This window comes from Phyllostomus hastatus, unplaced genomic scaffold (genome assembly GCF_019186645.2).
Source record: "Phyllostomus hastatus isolate PE091 unplaced genomic scaffold, TTU_PhHast_1.1 phas_contig_549, whole genome shotgun sequence".
Classification (NCBI taxonomy): Eukaryota; Metazoa; Chordata; class Mammalia; order Chiroptera; family Phyllostomidae; genus Phyllostomus; species Phyllostomus hastatus.
This window is the reverse complement of record NW_025333907.1, coordinates 817,061-837,213: the sequence shown is the minus strand read 5'-3', so window position 1 is coordinate 837,213 and position 20,153 is coordinate 817,061. Positions and strand designations below refer to the sequence as shown.

Here is a 20,153-nt window from a genome sequence, read left to right as displayed (position 1 = left end):
TAATTCACTGTAATTTCCTGAAAAAGAAAAAGGAATTCTGCCCAGGCAGCCTGTCCTTCTGGAAGTTCCCTCCCCAAGCCATTACAGTACCCAGAGGTCTGAGTTGTGCTGGCTCTGATATCTGTTGCCCAGTGCTACAGAAAACAGCTCTGAGGAAGGCACCAGAAAAAAATTAGTTAAAGATGCCATATCATGGGCCCCAATGCCTACCTGCAGAACGATAACTTAGAGTGTGGTCCAGATCCCCAGGGTATCTACATGCTTATTAAAGCTAAACTGTTCCATTCTGACCAGTGTGGCTCAGTGGGTTGGGCGTCCTCCTGCATAGCAAAGGGTGATTCCTGGTCAGAGCACATGCCAGGTCTCCAGTTGAGGGCAAATGAGAGGCAGCCTATTAATGTTTCTTTTCCTCTCTTTCTCCCACCCTTCCCCTCTCTAAAAAAAGCAGCAACAACAGCAACAAAAAACAACTGAAAACTAAACTCTTCCCCTCTGAGTTCCTGTTAGGTCACATGAAGAGTTTTAAAAAATGGCATCAGCTGTGCCATCCTCCACAAAGTTTGACAACTGTTCTGGGTGGGGCATCATTGTTTAATGAAGTGCTCCAAGTGATGCTAAGTTGAGCCCGGGGATTAGCAGGAAGATTCTGAGATGCATTATTATTTTTTTAAATATATTTTTAAAGATTTTATTTATTTATCTTTAGAGAGGGAAGGGAGGGAGAAAGAGAGAAAGAGAAACATCAATGTGTGGTTGCTGGGGTTCATGGCCTGCAACCCAGGCATGTACCCTGACTGGGAATCAAACTTGTGACACTTTGGTTTGCAGCCCGCGCTCAATCCACTGAGCTATGCCAGCCAGGGCGAGATGCATTATTTTTGTTGTTATTTTATTTTGTGTATATAAGAAATTTTATTTAGAAAGTCAGAGGTAGAAGAAGTGAGCTCTGGGAACAAGAGACAGAGGCAAAAAAGCCCTTGGAGCTTAGGAGAAAGAAAGGATCAAGGTTTTCTGCAAGGGGCAGGGAGGGTGAGGAAGTAGGGAAACACACTCACGGTTGCATTTGTGAGATTGTAGATCAGGCTCTGGTCAGGGTAGGTAATGGGGTGCTTTATTGGGTTTGAGGATTCAGGAGAGTAGTGCACATTCTCATTGCTCTAAAGTTTATGGATGTCTGTGGGAGGAGAGAGCACATGAAAACAAAGAAAAATCTCACAGTGTGGTCTCTACCTAGAAGATTATTGTTCTTGACTCTTCTATGACAAAGGACAGGAGAGAGTGGCCTTTTCATCTTTCCAGGTCCATGTAGGAGCTCACTGTTTCTGAGTGTCCTGTGAAAAAAAGAACACAAGAGGGAGTCCATTTTAGCATTTTCACATCCTTCTGCCTGTGAGTATGGTGGAAGTGGAGGAAGGGACTGTGTGGATACCTTTGAAGGTGCATCCTCATAATGCAGATGTGACTCCTCAACATATTTGCCTGAGAAAACAGCCCACAGCAGGAGCAAGACTAGGACGACATGGCTGCTTCTCAGGTAAATGATATGTCCTGGGTCAGAGGTTGTGTCAGCTTTTCTTCCTAACATCTCTGAACTTAGAACCTGCAATCTTTAATTTTCGATTTTTGATGTTCTTGACTAGCAAGGTAGTTTTCATCTAGTCATTTTCTTCTTTTTCTTCCTGTGATCATCAAGGTCAACAGTTTATATACTTCTCTCCTTTGTCCCAGAGCCTTCTCTGCATTTTCTTTATCCAGGTTCCCCAAGGACATGAAGAATTCCCTCCTTGAATTAATGACCTTCAACTACTGAAAACATCCCCTTTGTGACAAATCAACTTGGGAAAGTTCCCATGTCCAGCATCCCTGTTGGGATGGGCTCAGAGGCTCAGGTATCAATGAAGGGAATGTAGGTTTAGGTTCATGTGGCTGCAGCATCAGCTCTGTATACCAGGGGTAAAAAAATGCATATTGTAGTGACCTGGATAGCTCAGAAAGTCCTGAGTAGATAGAAGAGTATGTAGAAGGGACTTGCTCACTAGATTGGTAAGAAAGACTTGCTATTTTTTTAATGAGTGATTTTGTTTGACTTTATTTGTCCACATTACTTCTTGGTTACTTTTTAAAGTATTTTTTATTGATTATATTATTACAGTTTTCCTAATTTTTCCCCTTTAACCCCCCTCTGCCCTGCCCCCAACAAAGACTTGATATTTAAATGTACTATTAGAGTGCAGACATTGGAGATACATGTGCATTGACATTTGCAGAAATTAATGTTTTTTTGTGATCATTTTTGCATAACGATTTCTTTATTTTTCCTGTGTAATGTCACATCAAATAGCTTACCACTAATGATACACAAAAATTTTCAAAGAAATTAAAGACTGAGCAACAAAAGTTTTAACTTTTTTTTTCATTACTATGTATGTTCTTCTTATTGTGTTTGTAAAATACAAAGGGTATCATGCACAGGACAATTCATGAAATTTATAGAATCGCTAATTAATCTCAATTTCATGGATGTGAAAGTTCTATTTTTTATCACTTTTAAAGTGATATAATTTGCAATTCTATGGAGGCTTCAAATAAGATACTACAAAGTTCAGTCTCAGTGATATCATCACACACACATTTCCCATAGAGTATCTATCTATGTATGCATAAAATGTTAATATTATGTAAGCTACCTTTTCTTCTTGCTTTTTGTTATTCTAAGTTATAGAAACTGCTGTGAACTTTCATTAGGTTTCTTTATGTGTATTTGCCTATGTTTTTTAATATTTATTTTTTGAAAAATTTTAGATCATGTTGGAGTAAAACACATGGTGTTTTACAATACACATGGTGTTCTACTGTATGTTTCACAAAATACTCTGGTAACACAGGAAGAATAATCTGATTCTAAGATTACTTACAGTAAATTTTAAAACACAATTGTAGTTGCTATGCTTACTGTGGTATGAGAACTGTAAGTTCCATAAAACTCTTTCAGTTCAAAATCATGTATGAATTTTTCCCTGTGCTTTCTTTTTCTGTGCTATTTAGAAGTTGGCACATGGCCCACAGACATTGGTGTCACTAGTAAAAAGTCAGCTTGTTAAAAATGTGAAAACACAGGCCCCATCCGAGAACTGCATTTGTTACAAAAATGCAGTTGTTTGCTATCCACTTTAAACTTGGAGAAGTACTTATTCTTCCAACTTCCCTTGCCTTTTCCAGCTGAGAAATATAAACAGCTGATGCTGAATGATGCGAGTATAACACTCACAAATCCATATGCCTGTGTCTGTTCATTCATTTTAAAGTTTATTTTCCTGAAAAGTAAAGTCTCTGCAGTTGACTTGTGGACATGTGCCATCCTCATTTCTCAGCATTAGAAAATACGTTAGAGAGTGTTATGGGGTCAAAATGACCTTATTGAATGATGCAGGATGCTCTCTTAGGTTCTCTAGGTTAGAACCAGTGTTCTAACACTGTTTTCATATTGGATGACAATATGAACTCCACTGGTGTCTCCTTGGTAAATGTGTCTCTTTTTTCCTCCCAGCTATCATTGACCTTCAGGGATGTGTCAGTAGATTTCTCTGGGGAGGAGTGGGAATGCCTGGACCCAGCTCAGCAGAAATTGTACATGGATGTGACGTTGGAGAACTATAAGAACCTGGTCTCCCTGGGTGAGAATGACTTGCTGCCAGAGCTCCTTCTGCACTGGCATGGTTTTGTTTTCTTTCTTAGTTACATCATTTGTGGACTTCTGTTTTGTATGGTAGCCTTTCAAATTCTTGCTTTCTAGGAACAGTTCACAGGTTTTCTGGTATAGAAAAAAAAAGCTTTGCGATGTACTTGAAATAGGAACTCAGTGTCTTAAAACTTTACATATTATCTAGAATATTTAGGTGCTGTCCCAAAATAGCATTTTGGAAAATCATTTTGTAGAATATTGCAATATCCTACCATGTCTTCTCACCTTAGTACAAACTAGATTGGAAATGGGATAAACTATATCAAAACTCATGGTCTTTTTTTTAATAAACAGGTCTTACTCTCTCTAAGCCCATCCTGGTCACCTGTTTGGAGCAAATGAAGGAGCACTGGGATGTGAATAGAAAACAGACAATATCCGTCCACCCAGGTGGGTGGGGATAGGGAAGCAGGTGACACAAGTGAGAAGCCCAAAGGTCATAGAGGAAGCCAGACCTTAAAGTGTGGCTTGATAAGCTATGCTTCAGTGGAAAGGATTTTGAGAATCTCAGGTTCATTTCTGTTACTGTCATAGAGAGCCAACTTGTGTCCAACATGTCCCAAGTTCCTACATCTTCTCAGAACCCTCCTGCCCTAGTGACCTTTCTCATCACAATAGCTATTGGGGCCACCATGGTCTGGCTCCTCCCATTGCTTTAGGAACCTGGGAAAATTAGTGCACATCACTGAGGAATTGTATGTTAAGCTTTTTATTTTTTGATTTGCTTTTGTCTCATGTAAGATGTTTATGAAGAAAGTTGTTGAGATTCTGAAATTTGTTGCAGAAATTACAGGGATCCTGGGGACAGGTGTCATATTTTCTGGTATATGATTTCTAATTCTGTAGAGGCTTTAAATAAGATCCTACAATGTTCATTCTCAGTGATTTCATTACACATAATGCACATACCCCAAATGAGAAAATCTAATTTTCTGTTTCACTTCAAAAGGTCATCATTCCAGAAAAAAAAGGTAATTTTTCTTTGCATGAACTAACAAGAAATTTCCAACCTATATGTTCTGGTTTCTCCATGTTAGGATAGTTAAGTTCACCTATCACTTCACAGAATTCTTCAATAAATTATTGCCATAGGCAACCTTAGAACATTGCCTACCACAGAGGAAAGTATTGCTACCTGACTTCTTTCTCACTGTCATTTTATCATTGTCTCTTGTTCAGCCCAAAGCTGCCTAGATTATGTCCTATGTATTTTCACTTTCTGATTAGATCTTTGTCAAATTTGTTCTTTTAGATAGAGAAGTGCTGGTACAATGTGCTCGAAGGTACCCCTTTAGTAAGAAATTGAGTTATAGATATCTCAGACATTTCTTATTTAGGAAAATGTTTTGTTCCTCAGTTTAAGTTTACTTAAGGCAAAAAAACCGAGTGATTCCATTTTTCATTTGTTTTCCTCAGTATGTCTTTTAATCATTTTGTGCTTAATCTGAAATTTTTAGTTTAAATATCAGTCATCCCTGGCTGGTGTGGCTTAGTGGATTGAGTGCAGACCTGTGAACAAAAGGGTCTCTGGTTCAATTCCTAGTCAGGGCATATGCCTGGGTAGTGGGCCAGGTCCTTGTAGGGGGTCCACCAGGGGCAACTACACATTGATGTTTTTCTCCCTCTCTTTCTCCCTTCCTTCCCCTCTAAAAGTAAATAAATAGAATCTTAAAAGAAATCAGAAAGTCTGTTCATATTTTACAACTTTATTATGGTTTTTTAATTTAGAAATTAACTTTTTTCTGTAGGATATATTACAGCTTACACATTTTGTGTAAGAATAGCTGAAATTAATAACTGAAAAATGTTTCATGTCATTTAAATGCTTTGTTATTTTGCTCTCCCTCTCAGGAGCATGCTTGTGCCTTTTTCTCCCCTCTCTTCTTTTCCCCAGTCTCATAACCCTTTGCCTTTGCTTCTCCTAAGCTCCAAAGGCCTTTCTTCTATTTCTGTACCTTGTTTCCTGAGCCTACACAGCCAGGCTGGCTCACTTCTACTACCTCTGTAATTTCTTAATAAATTTTTCTTATAATTTGGAAAACTAATAAATAAATGCATCTCTGTGAAAATTACCTTTTAGAGGTATTTTTAAATGATTTGAATGCATTTCTCATGAAATTTTCCTGCCATATATCTCATGCTGTGATATAAAATGTTTATTGTTTATGCAGGCACACACTCAGCTAAAATTTTTAGTTATAAAGAATTCTTTTTCAATACTACTTTCATATAGTATTTGGAATTTTGTTTTGCATTTTTTCATTCAATATTATTTTATGTTAGTTTCATGTATACATCATAGTGGTTAGACAGTAATTTAATTTACAGTCTTACAGTGTCCCTCCTGATATTTCCAGTACCCAACTGGAACCATACATAGTTATTACAATATTATTTTCTTTTGGGTTGGCCAAAAAGTTCATTTGATTTTTTCCATACATGGCTCTAGTACTGCTTAGTTGTCTTTAACTTCATTTGAAATAATTTTGTTAAATTGTATGGTGACAGCTATCATGTCAGCATGCATTTAAGAAAAACTTATCAAAATTGTTATATTTTTGTGTAGCCATTTTAATATTGAAGATGAATGAAAATACGCAACCTTTTTGGCATATTATTGACATGACCACTGGCCTGCAGTGACTGTGGAACACTACGAATGGCTCGTGGAAACATGAGAAAAACATACACAGAGATAACTGGGTCCTGTGGGGAAATAGGGATGAAACAGCCACTCTCTCTAGTGGAGAGCGTCATGGCCACCCTCTCTAGTGGAGAGCGCCCCAAGCCCCCACCTGAGAAATCTTTTGATTAAAAATACAGACACAGTTTGTGGATTCCCAGTATGGCAGGGAAGATGAAAAGGAATAGGTAATTTTCAAAGGGTCTGACAGAACTCCCACTGGGATTCTGGGCAAAGTTTGGGGTTTTATCAATACAGATCCTAAAAGGCTAGTCTCATTTCCTGCTTGTGCCTTCAAATTCTAATTCAATAGCATCCTCCAGCAAACAGATCTCACAGGATCTTGCATATTCTATGTCCCAGGCCTGATTACCCTGGGGGTCCGCCGACTCTGGTCTGGGCTGCACCGCCCCTGTTATTTCCACAGGCCTGAGTCAGCAGAGGAGACAAAGGCAACCAGGAGACTTGGAATTCTCACAACTTAGAACAAGGACTCAGGCTTTTACAAAGCCGAGGGGACAGGGGTTGATGTTGATCACCTCTTCATTTCCACAGCCCCGAATCTCTTCCCTGAGGCCTCCTTGTGATCATGCCTGTCTTAGATGATTTCCCCCTTGGGAAATCTTACCCATCATTGGCTAACTGATCAAGCATAGGAGGCCAGGCACAGAATAGGCAGCATTCATGCCAGGGAAATAAGTTTTGTCTCCTTAGTGGCTCCTGGTTCAGAGGTCTCTCTCATTCAGCCTAAGTCACAGGGGATTACAGCTTTCTGAGACCAGGCAGGGCGGACTCCAACATATTATGCTTTATTATTTCAAGAAAGGTAAAAATGCAACTGAAACTCAAAAAAAAAAATCTGTGCAGAGAAGGTGCTGTGCCTGATCAAACATGTCTAAAGAAGTTTATAAAGTTTCATGCTGGAGAATTCTGGCTGGACGATGCTCCATGGTCAGGTAGACCACTTGAAGTTGATAGTGATCAAATCAAGACTTTAATTGAGAACAATCAATGTTATACCACACAGGAGATAGCTGTCATACCCAAAATATTCAAATCAATAAAGTTATTGGTAAAAATGAAAAATGTGTCTTTTATTTTATGGAAAAAATCATACGGACTTTTTGGACAACCCAATATTTTTCCTATGCTGTATTTTTACATACCCATGACTAGTTTGTAGCTACTATTTTGTATTTCTCCATTGTTTTACCGTTTTTATTCAGTCCTGCAATCCCCCTACCCCTCTGGCAGCCATCTGTCTGTTCTCTATCAGTCTATTTCTAGTTTGTTCATTTATGTTGTTCTTTAAATTCCATATATAAGTGAAATAATAGGGCATATGATTATATCTTTCTCTGCCTCATGTATTTCACCTAGCATACCAGCTTCTAGGTGCATTTTTACTGTCACAAATGGTAAGATTTTCATTTTTGTTTTGGCTGTTTATTATTCATATTTTTTATCTTTATTTTATTCTTTTTAAAGAAGACCCTTTAATATTTCTTGTAATACTGGTTTGATGATAATAAGCTCCTTTAGTTTTTTTTTTAAATGGGAAGCTCTTTATTTTTCAATTCTAAATGATAGCTTTGCTGGGTAGAGTAATCTTGATTGTAGTTTCTTGCTTTTGAATATTGTTTGCTAATCCCTTCTGGTTTGCAAAGTTTGTCTTCAGGAATCAGCTGACAGTCTTGTGGGAGTTTTTCTTTTGCTGCTTTTAGGATTCTCTCTTCATCTTTAACCTTTGCTATTTTAATTATTATGTGTCTCTCTGTGAGACTCTTTGTGTTCATATTGTTTAGGACTCTCTCAACCTCATGGACTTGCATGTCCATTTCTTCCACCAGGTTAGGGAAGTTTTTTTCGTCATATTTTCAATTTTTTGCTTTCTCTCTTCACATTCACAGGATGTGACTGATGGTATGCTTGACATTGTCCCAGGGTCTTTTTACACTATCCTCATTTTTTATACTGTTCTGAGTGTGTGTTGAAGGAGAAAATTTTGAATATAAATTTTCTGACAATATTATGTGAACTATAGTGAAATTTTAAAATTTATTCCAAATTATACAGCACCATTGTAAAGATAGTCATTTTTTTCATCAGTCCATATCTTGTTTATTTTAAATAATGCTGCAATGAATGTAGTGTTACAAAATTTGAGTAAATGTTCTTATATTCTTTGCATAATTCTCCAGAAATTGAATTGTTGATCCTATGGTAGTTGTTTGTAAATTTTTCCATAACCTCCAAATTGACTGTACCTATTTATCAATATAATTCTACTGACAGTGCATTAGAATTACCATTTCTCTACTATGGGTGTCTAACCTTTTGGCATCTCTGGGGCACACTGAAAGAGTTGTCTTGTGCCACATATTAAATGCACAAACACTAACAGAAACAAAAAAATCTCATAATGTTTTAAATAAATTTATGATTTTGTGTTGGGCCGCATTCATAGCCATCCTGAGCTGCATGTGGCCTGCAGACCACAGGTTGGACACCCTTGTGTGTTTACACCATTGCCAACATGTGTTTCTTCATTTATTGATGATTGCCATCCTGATAGGTGTTTGGTGTTGTTTTCCTGTGGTTTTAATTTGCATTTCTCTGACAATGAGTGATGTTGAGCATTCTTTTTTTTTTTAAGATTTTATTTATTTTTTAGAGAGGGAGGGGGGGAGAGAGAGAGGGAGAGAGGGAGAGAGGGAGAGAGAGAGAGAGAAACATCAATGTGCAGTTGCTGGGGGTTATGGCCTGCAACCCAGGCATGTACCCTGGCTGGGAATCGAACCTGGGACACTTTGGTTCCCAGCCTGCGCTCAATCCACTGAGCTATACCAGCCAGGGCTCGAGCGTTCTTAAGTATGTCTCTAAGCCATCTGTATGTCCTTTTTGTGGAAATGTCTATTTAGGTCCTGTGTCCATTACTTAATCAGATTGTTTGTGAATTCCTTATAAACTTTGGATATTTAGTCCTTGAGGTTGTATCATTGGCCAATCTTCACTTATTCAGTGGGTTGTCTTTTCATTTTGTTGATAATTTCTTTTCCTGTGCAAAAACTTACTTTGTTGTAGTCTCATTTGTTTATATATTTCTCTTGTTCTTCATGCCTTGGGAGACAGATCAAAAAAAAATATTTCTAAGAGTGATGGCAGAGTTTATTGACTATCTGTTTTTCCAGTGTCTTCATGGTTTCAGATTCTATACTTTAGTTTTTAATTTATTCTTAGTTTATTTTGAAACATGGCATAAGAAACTGGCCTAGTTTTATTTTTTTTTTTTGCATGTGTCTGTTCAGTTTTTCACACCATTAATTGAAGAAACTGTCTTTTCCCATTGTGTATTTGTACTTTTTTTCTTATAGATTACTTAACCATATAGATTTGGTCATTTTTTAAATTGTGTTACTTCTTTTTATATGTTGTTTTATAAAAGTTCTCCATATATTTTGGATTACTTGTTCACTATATGCTTTCCTGAAATCTTCTCCTATTCCACAGTTGTTGTTTTTTTACCTTATTGATTTAATGTACAGGAGTTTTTATATTTGATGTAATCCCATTTGACTATGTTTGCTTTGTTTACATTTGCTTTTGATGTTATAAGCTATAAATCAAATATAATAAAAACTTTTCTATAACTTTTGTTTTTCATTTTTTAAATATTTTATTTATTTTTAGAGACGGGGGAAGGGAAGAGAAAGAGAGGGAAAGAAATATCAGTGAGTAGTTACCTTTCACGTGCCCATTTCCGGGGACCTGGCCCGCATCCCAGGCATATGCCCCAACTAGGAACTGAACCGGCGACCTTTTAGTTCCCAGGCCAGTGCTCAATCCATTGAACCACACCAACTAGGGCTAAAATTTCTTTTTCTGCAGTTTCATTGTTAATACATAGGAAAACAGTGGATTTTTGTACATTGATTTTGTTGCAACTTTATTTTTTTGAATAGCCTGTTGGTGGAGTCTTTAAGGTTTTTCATATAAAGAATCATGTCATCTGCAAACAGTGATACTTTTGCTTCTCTTTTCTCAATTTGAATGCCTTTTATTTATTTTATTTGCTTGGTAGATCTGGCTAGGACTTCATATTTAAAGAATAATTTTACTGGATATATTATTCTTGGATACTAATTTGTCTTTTTCAATAGTTTGAATATTTTGTTCCAGTCTCTTCTGGCTTATAGAGTTTCTGCTGAGAATTTTGATGGTAACCGAATAGGATTTCCTTTATAAGTTACTTTTTTCTTTTTCCTAATGGCCTTCAGAATTCTTTCTTTGTGCATGATTTTTGATAGTTTTAATACTATGTACCTTGGAGAAAGCCTCTTGGGGAATTGAGGTAACTGGGTGTCCTATTTGCTTTCTTGGATTCAAGGACCTAGGTTTTTCCACAGGTTTGAGACTCCTTGTTAAGTATTTGTTTGAATATTCTCTCCATTCCATTCTCCTTCTCTTCTTCCTCTGGTATGCTTTTTATTCTTATATTATTCTTCTTGATAGAGTCAGATAGTTTTTGAAGAGCTCTTTCAGTTTCTTTTAAAATTTTAATCTCTTTGATGAAGTACTCGTTCTAAGTTGTTTTCTGAGTTCTAAATTACCCATCTGTATTTTCTCATATCTTGTTGAGTATTTTCAGATCTACAATATTCTCTGTCATTTATGTCACATTTTTAGATGTCTTTAAGTTTGTTTTCTGAATTTTTCAATTTTATTTACAAGCTGCCTTGAAACCTTTGTTAATCATAGTATTTGATGGATCCTTTATCTGTTTAGGTGTCAATGTGTGAGACGCACCTTTCTATTAGATTAATATGAAATGGTCTTTCTATTCTTTTTCTGTAGGTGGGTGCTGAACCACAAGATTTTTTTAGCTCTGTCAAATTCCAGTTTAGGCTGTCTCTGGCTTCTGAGTGTAGCTGCAATGTGCTGTGGTTGAATGGACTGGAAGAACTTGCCAGTTTCTTTATTGTTTTTCCCTCTCTGCAATTGTGACCTCTCTCCTGGGCAGGGTTCCCCCTATGCCCTAACCTCAGAATGGTCATAGAGTATACCCTTTGCTCAGGGAGAGATATTATTCTATAGTACTAGTTCTTGAGTTTGCAGATAATGTGTTTCAGAACCCAACACCAAGAGCAAAGGGAGGAGTGCTCTGGGAAGTTAAGGGGTGGATGCCAGGCTCTGTGGCTTTGTTTCTCTTTCTTAATTGCGGAGTACTGGCCAGCCAAAGCTGCAATCCCATACTTGCCCAAGTATCTCTGGCCAGCCTCAGCTTATACAGCTCATTTCTGCAGGAAGGTCCACCAAGTCTTTTACTTTTCCCAGCTCATGGGAGTGTCAGCCACATTTGGGTTCCTCCTCTCTTTGGACAGAGCCTTGCTGTGTGCTCCTGGCTAATGGTCAATGTTCCTGGCTTGTATCAGCTCTCTCCTTTTTCTCCCCCCTTTTTCTTTGCTCCATTTGCCCACCTTTAGATGTTTCAGTGCACAGATCTCTGAGGCATATTTGTGCATTGAGCAAAGGAAATACTTGGTTGAGCCATAGCTGTTCAAATTGTTGAAACTTCAAGGGGAGAGACCATGAGGATATCTCACACTGCCATTCCTCTGGCCCCCATAAGTTTTCTTTTAGTAGATTAAGAGTTATTAGCTTTATGTTTAAATATTTTATCCATATTGATTTCATATTTGTACATGGTATTAGGTAAGGGTCCAATTTCAGTCTTTTACATGTGGTCATCCATTTTTCTCAGCAGTGTTGGCTTAAGAGAATATCCTTTTTTTATTTTGTGGTATAGGTACATTTGTTGAAAATTATTTGACCTTACTTAGGAAAAGTTTTATAGGGTTGTGAAAAAGTAGTTTTACAGTTGTGATATCTGAAACATAGAGTTTGTTCTTATATTATTATTCATTAAATATTGTATTATTTTTATACAAACTAGTGTTAAACATTAGTTTACATTTGCCCCACCCTATATGCAGATTTTATATTTTTCTGTACTTCATTCTTTACTTCTGTCTTAATGTCTCTATTACATTTTTTGATAACAGCATCTTTGAAATATGTTTCAAAATCAGGAAACATGATACCTTTAAACTTCACACTTTCCACAGTTTTTTTGCTTACTTGGTGTCCTGTGAAATTCTTAATTATTTTTAGAATAAACTATTCTACTTTTACCAAAAGCATCATTAGCATTTTGATAGGATCTCTTTGCATGTTTAGATAACCTTGGGTACTACTGAGGGCTTTTATAATTTTCCCCATACAAGTTGTTTATCTCATTTATTAAGTGAATTCCTAAGTGTTTTATTCTCCTTTATGCAATTGTTAATGTAATTACATTCTTAATTTGGTTTTTGTATTCATTTCTGTTATTGTATAGAAATACAACTAATTTCATGGGTTGACTTTATATCTTGCCTTTTGAGAAATTTGTTTGATTTTTAAAATTTCTTTTTTTTAAATGTATGATTTTGCAGTACACAATTTTGTCACCTATTAACAGATAATCATTTTATTTTTTTTTGTTTGTGCCATGGGACATGCTAAAAACATTTTAAAATTATAATATACCTTAAACTGATAACATCAATTATATGCAAAAAATCTATTACTTGCCACCTCTACCCCTGTACCCACTTATGTTACTGATATCACATTACATCTTTTATGTTGTTTATCTTATAACAAAGTTTTAAGATTTTTTTTCTTTTATTTTTAAAGTTTTATAAGAGAAAGTGATTTGTGTCTCATCATAGACCACTGTGGATTTTTATATTTCTGTATATATTTACATGTACCAGAAACCTTTATGTATACTTATGGTCTTGTACTGTGTATAATTCTTTTATTACATGTAAAAGGATTTTCTTAAGCATTTTTTGTAGGGCAGGTGTAATATGAGAAAGTTCTCTGGGTTTTTCATCTGGAAAAGTCTTCCTTTCTCCATTGTTAATAATCTGTTTTCTCAGATACAGTATTCTTAGGTGATAGTTTTTCCTTTGTCCATTCAGTATTTTATTTCATGCCTTTTTTCCTCATAAATTTCTGCTGAGAAAGCCACTGGTAATATAAGAGGAGCTGTCTTTTCCATAAGTTTTTTTCCTTAATGCTTTCAGAATAGTTGCCTGTGATTCATACTTTGATTATAATATGTCCTTTTGTTCACATTTTTATTTCTATCCCATTTAGAATTCAGTGTACTGCTTTAATTTGTATGCCTCTTTCCACAAATGTCAGAATCTTAAACTGTCAATTTTTCATATATGTTGTCTGCCTCCCTTCACTCTCTTGTATTTATAGGGTCCATATTAATGTGCAACATTGTCAATTTTTGTGTTGTTCCATTAGTCCCTTAGGCTGTCTTTACTTTTCTACATCTCTGCTGGATTTTCTGTATCAAAATTTTTGATAAAGCTGTGTACTAGTTTTTTGATTCTTTAACTTGTCACATGGTTTGTTGATGATTCTATTTTATTTTTAAATTTGGGTATTGTGTTTCTCAGCTTCTAATTTTATGTGATTTATTTTTATACTTTCTCTTTGCATTTTTGTTTTGGTGATGGCAGTTTTCCTGATACTATGAAGTTGTCAGTTTTGTCTATTTTTTCATTTTAAGATGGTTATTTTCAATTATGTGTCAGGTAATTAATTTATTTCCATTAGAGTAGTTCCAATTACTGGAGATTTATTTTGTTTTCTGATTCAACAATTTTTTCCTGTTTCTTTGCATGCTCTCATACTTTCTATTGAGGAATTATAAACAACCAGGCCACAGGAACTTGCTTTCCATAGAAGAAGAAAAGAAATAACAATCACCTGTGGTAGAAATTCTAATTCCTGTCAAAACTGTTTAGGGGATGTATATTTGTTGTTCCTTGTGTGTATAAGTTTAAAGTGTAAAATGTTTTCCTTTTTTAGAGCCTATGATATTTTTCTATCCTTGAAAACTGTCTTCAGTACTACAGTCTCTGTGGTGTTTAAACAATGACTCACCTTTTCTTTTTAGTAGTCATTATAGTGCTTTCAGATTCCTCCCATTATTTGAGCATTCTGTGTTATGCAAAACAGAAGTTATCCCTCAAGAATCTGTGAAACAGCAAGATTTTTGATTTTTGAACACACAGCACCCTCATCTCATTCTGTCCAGAGAAGAAAGTGGAAATTAAGAGTTTTCTTATAATGTTGGCATTGTGTGCCAGGGGGTTTGAGAAGATATAGCAACTATAAGCAACTTTTTGTCTTTCTATGATGTGACTCTTTTTGTTACATTTCTTGGGCATGCTGTGAACTTTCACCTTTTTAAATTTAATTTTTATTTTTTTAATATATTTTATTGATTATGCTATTACAGTTGTCCCAATCTTTTCCTCCTTTGCCTGCCTCTTCCTGTTACCCTTCTTCCCTCAAGGAATTTCAACCCCTCTTAGTTCATATGTACAGGTTGTGCACATAAGTTCTTTGGCTTCTCCATTTCCTATACTATTCTTGACACTTCCCTGTCTATTTTGTACCTACCAGTTATGCTTCTTAATCTCTGCACCATTTCTCCCACTTTCCCCTTCCCCCTCCCAGCTGATGATCTTCATAGCTATAATTCTGTTCCTGGTCTGGTTGTTTGCTTAGTTTTTTTTTTCCAGATTCAATTGTTGATACTTGTGAATTTGTTGCCCTTTTAATGTTCATAGTTTTGATCTTCTTTTTCTTAAATAAGTCCCTTTCACATGTCATATAATAATGGCTTGGTAATGAACTCCATTAGCTTTACCTTGTCTGGGAAGAGCACTTTATCTGCCCTTCCATTCTAAATGCTGGCTTTGCTGGATAGGGTAATCTATGTTGTAAGTCCTTGCTTTTCATCACTTTGAATACTTCTTGCCAGCCCCTTCTTGCCTGTAAAGTCTTTTGAGAAATCAGCTGATACTCTTATGGGAGCTCCTTTGTGGGTAACTCTCTGCTTTTCTCTTGCTGCTTTTAAGATTCTCTATCTTTAACTTTCGGAATTTTAATTATGATGTGTCTTGGTGTGGTCCTCTTTGGGTCCAACTTGTTTGGGACTTTTTTATGCTTCCTGGTCTTCTATGTCTATTTCCTTTGCCAAGTTAGGGAAGTCTTCTTTCATTATTTTTTTAAGTAAGTTTTCAATTTCTTGTTCTTCCTCTTCTTCTGGTACCCTTATAATTCGGATGTTGGTACGTTTAAAGTTGTCTCAGAGTTTCCTCAGCCTATCCTCATTTTTCTAAATTATTTTTTCTTTCTGATTTTCTGATGTAATGCTTTTTCCTTTCTTGTGTTCCAAATCATTCATTTGATTCTTGGTTTCATCCTCTCCACTGTTTGTTCCCTGTAGATTTTTCTTTATTTCACTTAGTGTAACCTTCATTTTTTCCCTTATGTTTTTGCCATACTCAGTGAGTTCTTTGAGCATCCTGATTACCAGTGTTTCAAACTCTGCACCTGTTGGGTTGGTTATCTCCATTTTGTTTATTTCTTTTTTTGGAGTTTTGTTCTCTTCTTTCATTGGGCCACATTACTTTGTCTCCTCTATTTGGCAGCTCTTTGGTTTTATTCTGTGTGTTAGGTAGAGCTGCTTTTACTCCCTGTCTTAGAAAAGTCACCCATCTGCATGAATGTGGCTTCTTTAAATCCTTGGTTGTTGGACTTTTATACAGCTTGATTTTATGGCAGTTCTGGTTGCTCTTTGTTTTGAGATACAGTTGTGATTCTCTCTGTGGTTGCATGAGGAGGCAAAGCTTATTTACCTATGCCTCCATCTTGACCAGAAGTCTTGGCATGCTGTGAACTCTTAAACTTGCTTTAGGAATACCAAAGAAGGTAATTAGGTCAATAATTGCTGGTAAATTCAAATTACATTTATTTGAATTTTGTAACTATGATAATTTATTTTATATCTTTCAGCTATGTCATCTGAAGACACACAGGCCTTCTTGCAATATCCAGAAATAGAAGATTTATTCCCTAAAATAATACTGGTAATATATGGATAGTGTGGCTTTCATAATGTACAATTAATAAAAGCCTTGAAATTTAATAAAGAGTGACAAGAAAGGATGTCAATAAGGACAGAACTGTACTGTGACAATTATTCATAATAAAATTTTTGTTATCAAAATAGGTCAAATATATAACACATCTTGTGAAAGCTCCCACTTTGTTACGCTTGCAGAACAATGTATTTCTAAATGTAGACTGAAAATAATTTTTAAATGTTATACATTCTGGAAAAGGAAATGTGAAGTATCTGGGAGCTTACATAATCCATGGTGTGAATAATCATTTAAATTATTCTAAATATAAGGTGAGATTAAACTTTCAATAAGTTCTTTCTAAAATTAAGAGATTTATAATGTACATATAAAATTTAAATGTGATTGGGCAATCACTCTAACAATAATTTATCATTCTAAGACTGAAAATAATATTTTTTATTAATGTATATAATTTTCATAAACTTTGGAGTACTTTCTTTTACAACCATCTTGGTTTAATAGGTATTTTAGAATAGTTATTTGGGAGTACATGTTCATGTTTAATGAAATTATAGCTGTCACTAAAGCCCTTTCTATTTTCAATTGTTACCAGAGTTCTTATAATAGAGAAGGAAATTATCACTGCAGTGATCATTGGACAAACTTCAATCAAGAGTCAAATACTAATGAGAGAATTAAGTTTCCAGAAGACCATTATAAATGTGGAAAAGTTTATGGCCGAAAATCAAATCACAGTATTCATCAGATAATTCATGTGGCAGAAAAGACAGGCAAACAAAGTAAATGTGACAGATCTTTTAAGCAGTTTTCAGATCATATTGAACAAGATGATATTTATAGCCTGGAAGAAGCTTACAAAAGTAATGCTTGTGGGGGAGTCTGCAATCAAATATTCTATCTAAATAGATATAAAGAAATCCATACTGGAAAAAAAACATACAAATGTGGTAAAACATTTAATTGGCTTTCAGGTCTCACTTTGCATCAGATAATTGATACTGGAGCAAAGGCTTACAAATTTAAAGCATGTGACAAAGCGTTTTACCAGCACTCAAAACTTACGCAACATCAGAAAACTCATACTACAGAGAAGTCTCATAAATGTGAAGAATGTGGCAAAGCCTTTAGCTATGGTTCAAAACTTACTCTACATCAGAGAATTCATACCGGGGAGAAGCCTTATAAATGTAGAGAATGTGGCAAAGCCTTTAGCCAGTCTTCAACTCTTACTGACCATCAGAGAATTCATACTGGAGAAAAGCCTTACAAATGTGGACAGTGTGGCAAGGCCTTTATTCGCTTCTCAAAACTGAATCGTCATCAGATCATTCATAGTGAAGAGAAACCTTACAGATGTAAGGAATGTGGAAAAACCTTTTCTTGGCATTCGTATCTTACTAAACATCAAATAACTCATTCTCAAGAGAAGCCTTACAAATGTGAAAAATGTGGCAAAACTTTTTACTACCATTGGTGTCTTATGAAACATGAGAGAAATCACAGTGGAGAGAAGCCTTATACATGTAAAACATGTGGCCAAACCTTTAAATGGCATTCATGTCTTACTGTACATGAGAGAAGATTTCATACTGGAGAGAAACCTTACAAATGCAGAGAATGTGGTAAAGCCTTTTATGAGCAATCCAAACTTACTCAACATCACAGTATTCATACTTCAGAGAAGCCTTATGAATGTGGGAAATGTGGCAAAGCCTTTAAACGCCATTCATATCTTATTGCACATGAGAAAATTCATACTGGAGAGAGACCTTACAAGTGTAGAGAATGTGAGAAAGCTTTTAGCCGATCCTCACACCTTGCTCACCATCAGAAAATTCATACTGGAGAGAAGCCTTATAAATACAGAGAATGTGGCAAAGCCTTTAGGCAGTCCTTAGAACTTACTGACCATCAGAGAAATCATACTGGAGAAAACCATTATGAATGTGGTCTATTTGGCAAAACTTTTAATCACTCTTCAAAACTTACATGACATCAGGATCATACTGGAGAGAAACCTTAGAGATGTAAAATGTGGTAAAGCCTTTGCTTGGAATTTGTATCTTACTGAACATCAGATTATTCATTCTCACTAGAAGCATTGCAAATGTGGAAAATGTGGCAAAACCTTTAATTACTCTTGGAGTCTTACCCAGCATGAGAGAATTCATACTGGAGAAAAGCCTTATAAATGTAGTGTATGTGCCAAAGCATTTAATCAGCATTGGTGTCTTACCCCAAATGAGAGAATTCATACTGGGAAGAAACCTTACAAATGTAAAGAATGTGACAGAGTTTTTAACCTGTGCTCAAAACTTACTTAACACATGAGAATTCATACTATAGAGAAACCTTAAATCTGAAGAATATGGGAAATCTATAGCTGAACCTACAGCTTTATTCAACATCAAAGATTGCAAAATGTGGAGGAATTTTACATTCATAATAAAGGATGAAAGTTTTTTTTCTCAAAACATACTTAAAAACAGAAAACAATTTATGCCTTAAAGTTACTTTAAAGATGTAGAAAATTTACAAAAGTGTGTAAGTGAAAATGATTTTTAAAGTAGCAGAGAATCCACAGTAGAAAGTTAGTCAAATGGTTTTCATGTATTATTCTGTATCAGATTTCTTATTATATAGAATAATCCAAACTGTAAAAACTAAGTACCTTTTTAATATGCTTCAAAATATCAAGGGGATAGAGTTTCTATATGTATAAAAATTATAGTACATTCTATTTTATAGTGACAGTATTTGAGATATTTTGAGTAGGATATATTAATGTGATTCTACTCTAATATCGATCGATTGCTGTTACTATGTGTTTATTCCGAGTGTGTATGTGAAATCCTGAGTTTTAATGTTGCCTTAAAGATCTGTGAACTTTTGTATATATTAGGTGGATTTCACTCATATCCACTTTTCTATGGAAGATTTAGGACATTGTAAAATGCACAGTGTATGAGGTATTGTTCACAGTTGTTTAGAATGTTGTTGTATGTCACCATTGAGGGCATCTTTTGTTGCATTAATGTAATACAGGAACATTAGTAATTTTCACTACATTTCACAGTTACTCTTTAAGAAAAATATGGTGGCAGTTAATTAAAATCCTGATGTATTTTTATAGTATTCATAGATAGAAGTGATGAACATTAGTTTATATGGTTGAACTTAAAAAAAATTGGCCTGGGATATGTGAGAAAGTACAGACAACTCATCTCCAAGTTTATAAAATTATTGTAAATTTATGTTTAATAAATCATTATCCTCTATTCTGAAAACCAAAGAATGCACAGCTATCACATTATTATATCAGAAGAACAGCAACAATTCTTAAATGTTTATAATGTGTATATTACAAATGGTGACATGGTGGGTTTGACATGCTTTATTTAGACTATGTGTGAATTTAATATTTTTATTAATAAAGCTGAAGTTAAATGTGTTCAACATATACAACCTTATTTAAGGTTGTAATAATATTTCTATTTGATAATGCAGTGCAATTATGTCATCAGCAATCCCTTTCCTTAGTTGTCTTAAACATTAAATAATATGAAAATTTTCTCTGTTATTCATATTTTTCCTTTTTGTTGTACCAGTTGGGGCATTATAAAAGTTACAATAGAGATGACCTAAGGGTTTTTATAGTTCAGCTAAACTACTTCATGATATTGTTGCTGTGGCATTTATTTTC

At 35.3% G+C, this 20,153-nt stretch overlaps 1 protein-coding gene across 1 annotated transcript; it reads left to right on the top strand.

Annotated features, from left to right (window-relative positions):
- The first annotated feature begins 1,853 nt into the window (after nt 1–1,853).
- LOC123824123 (zinc finger protein 737-like) lies at nt 1,854–18,774 on the top strand. Its single transcript, XM_045847233.1, is given in 6 exon segments — nt 1,854–1,889; nt 3,548–3,674; nt 4,037–4,132; nt 4,277–4,377; nt 17,043–18,478; nt 18,480–18,774. Coding segments are annotated over 6 exon segments (2,073 nt in total). The 5' UTR covers nt 1,854–1,871.
- Nucleotides 18,775–20,153: the final 1,379 nt, after the last annotated feature.